Source organism: Vicia villosa, linkage group LG1, assembly GCF_029867415.1.
Source record: "Vicia villosa cultivar HV-30 ecotype Madison, WI linkage group LG1, Vvil1.0, whole genome shotgun sequence".
Lineage (NCBI taxonomy): Eukaryota > Viridiplantae > Streptophyta > Magnoliopsida > Fabales > Fabaceae > Vicia > Vicia villosa.
In genome coordinates this window covers 188,578,650-188,581,832 of record NC_081180.1, presented here as the reverse complement: position 1 = coordinate 188,581,832, position 3,183 = coordinate 188,578,650, and the positions used below count along the sequence as shown (strand labels likewise).

General features: G+C 31.4%; 1 protein-coding gene across 1 annotated transcript; it reads left to right on the top strand.

Moving 5' to 3' along the window:
- Positions 1–1,092: 1,092 nt before the first annotated feature.
- On the top strand, positions 1,093–1,584 carry LOC131661430 (uncharacterized). The gene has a single exon (XM_058930973.1). It carries the CDS (start codon positions 1,093–1,095, stop codon positions 1,582–1,584), a length of 492 nt encoding a protein of 163 aa, XP_058786956.1.
- Positions 1,585–3,183: the final 1,599 nt, after the last annotated feature.

Here is a 3,183-nt window from a genome sequence, read left to right as displayed (position 1 = left end):
TAATAGTTAAATTAATAAAATATAATATTTATAGACAAAATATCATTTTTGGTCCTTTAAGTTTCGGGGTCTATTTTGGTCCCTTAAGTTTAAAAAATTTCAAATTGATTCTTTAATTGTTCAAAAAGATCCACGTTTATCCTTTTCGTCCACCCCATTAGTCAAAGTCAATGGATTTAAACAGGTGGTAGACACGTGTTATATATATTTTTATTTGCCACCTGGAAAGAACATTTGGCCACCTGGAATACAACATTTGAATCGTAAAAAGGAAAAAGAGATTGAAATAGAAATGCAAAAGTCAATGTTATGTTTTGAAGAAAACCCTAGCACAACCATTGTAGTATCTTTAAGGTGAAGTTCCTACGTGCGAAGCAAATTCAAGATGAAATGAAGACAATACTTCTTAGTAAAGGAAGTTATATTTTTGCGTTTCTAAAAATATTGTATTTTGGTAGTTAGGGTTTTTTGAAATACATCTTACTTCCTTCGCTTCTATTTAGGACATAGTTTGAAATGGATGAATTTTTTAACCTTACAATCCACCAAAGTGGTGAGTTTGTTGATGAGGAACTTAGTGTGTACGAAGGGGGCGAGGTTGCCAAATTGAGAGTAGATCATGATAAGTGGAGCTATTTTGAGTTGTTAGGTTCTATTAACGAACTAGGTTACGAGGCCATACAAAAGATATATTATAGGGACCCTACGACTTGTATGAATTTATTGGTTGATGACAAAGGTGGCTTAGAGATTGTTGATCTCTATAGGGTTCATCTTAGTGTTAACATCTTGATTCAACACATATTGTCGCAACCTGATTATGTTGAAGGTTCCGTTAGTGAGATATCCTTTGATGAGATATCACTTAATGAGATGGTAAATGAGACTAAAGTTGTGCTTGAGGAGATGTTGAAAGAAATGGAGTTGAAGAATACTGATGTTAATGGACATGGGGGAAATGATGTTGGACTGAGTGATGTAAGGGAAAAGGATGCAATAGAAATTAATGATAATTGACAAAGTGTTGGTGAGGTTGATGATGTTGTTAGTTCTAATAGTTCTGATGATGAAAGCTTCAACTATGATAGTATAATGGAGGTAGTATTTGATGATGACTCTGATGAGTATGACACTGAGTTGGATGAGGAAGATGGTAACCTAATTGACTATGACATTGAAGATGGTGATCAAGAGGGGAAAAGCAAAAAAGGTAAAGAAAAGTGGGAAGCAAACAAAGAAGATTTTAAAGGTAGTGATAATGAAAGTGAGGATCTTGAAGGTGAATGTGATTGTGGAGATAAAAGTAGATTTAGGAGAAAGAAGTATCCAATATTCAAGATACAAAAGGATATGTCAAATTACAAATGGGAAGTGGGAACATATTTTACTTCAAAAGATGATTTCAAGGAAGCAATTACCTCTTATGTAGTCCAATCTGGAAGATACTTAAGGTACACTAAAAAGGACAAGATAAGGGTTAGGGTTAGGTGTAAAGATGGATGGGAATGGGAAGTTTATTGTGCTAAGTTGTCTAATGAGGATTCTTGGCAACTAAGAAAAGTAGTAGACACTCCAAGTTGTTAAAGTCTATTAAGTTGTGTTTTGTTTTATGTAAGAACTGTTGTTTGGTTATTAAGCAAGTTGTTAAGGTCTGTTGAACCTATGATTTAATGTTAAGGTATTCTGAACCTATAATGTAATGTTAAGGTCTTTTGGACAAGTAATGTTATGTTTGAATATTGGCGGTTCACCTATAATGTAATGTTAAGGTATTTTGAACCTATGATAAATATTGGTGGACATATAATGTTATTTCTAATTGAGTATATAAGTTTGAGTATAAACCAACTGATAAATAATGATACATAATTGAGTATAAAGCAAACATATTCTTCATTTAAATTTGTAAGTCCCTTCTACGTTTCTTCAGTCCATCATTTGTTAACTTTAAACACTCCACCTCCATTTTTGCTGCCTCAAGATCATGTTAAAGCTTCTCCAACCTACTCTTTTGATTCTTCATAAACTGATCTTTTTCATCTCACCATAGAGCCATTGAAAATATTTACAATCAGCTTGTGTTCCACCTTGTGTAGCTCACATTGCATCCCAATCAGAACAAAAACAATTCAACAAGCAGATTAATTTTATTTTTTTTCTTATAATGACGACAACCCCAAAATTGTTTCCAAAAGTTCGTGACAATAGAAGCTCTTCGAAAAATAGCCATGTCTCCACAGCCACATAGAGGTTTCCATCGTAAATTCCCATCCAAACGACCACCGCTCTTCACATTAGATTCGTATGTACATTGCCTAAAATTCGTTGATAATGATGACTTCATTTTTTACAATCAATTTCACCCTTGAATAAACTCTAAAAATTATGAACCCCTAATATTTGGGGATATTGGAACGAAGAAGAAAATGAAAGCATATGGGATTGAAAACAAGGAAGAAGAAGGTATACAAGAATCCACATCACCTGTCAAGTATACCAAAGCTAACGTCTGTTTCATCCTATTTGACAAAAAGGGTCATTATGTTCCTTTTTGAACAATTAAAGGATCAATTTGAAATTTTTTAAACTTAAAATATCAAGATAGACCCCGAAATAAATTTACGGAACCAAAAAAATATTTTATCATATTTATAATACAATTATTAAGTGAAACAATTCTTCTTATGATCACTTTTGAAATTAGTTGATCTCTTAATACAAAATTATGATTTAAAAGTAGTATATTATACTTAAAGATAGTTCAGTTGTAAAATTTAGAATTAATCCGTTCTTAAAAATCAAAAGTATATAATTATTTAATGTCATGTTTTTTTATATTAATTTACTTTAAATTAAATTTTGTATCGAATGATTAATAAATATTCAACAAAATTTCAGATTATTAAATGATTTCTCATTCTAAAATGAACAATATTGTCCTGTTAAAAAATATAGTAGCTAGTTATTACTAGTATCTTCATTAAACAGCTTAAAAATCTCCAGCTGGAAGCTACCATAGTCATTTCACTTCAACTGGTCAGACATTTATAAAACATTTTGTTTCTTTCTTGAACTCGGAAACTGCACAAACAATTTTCCCTAATTTAATATCTTCACATAACAAAAAAGAAAAAGCAAAAGAAAACACTGAAACAGAACCATTCAACTGTTCATCATGCCTTA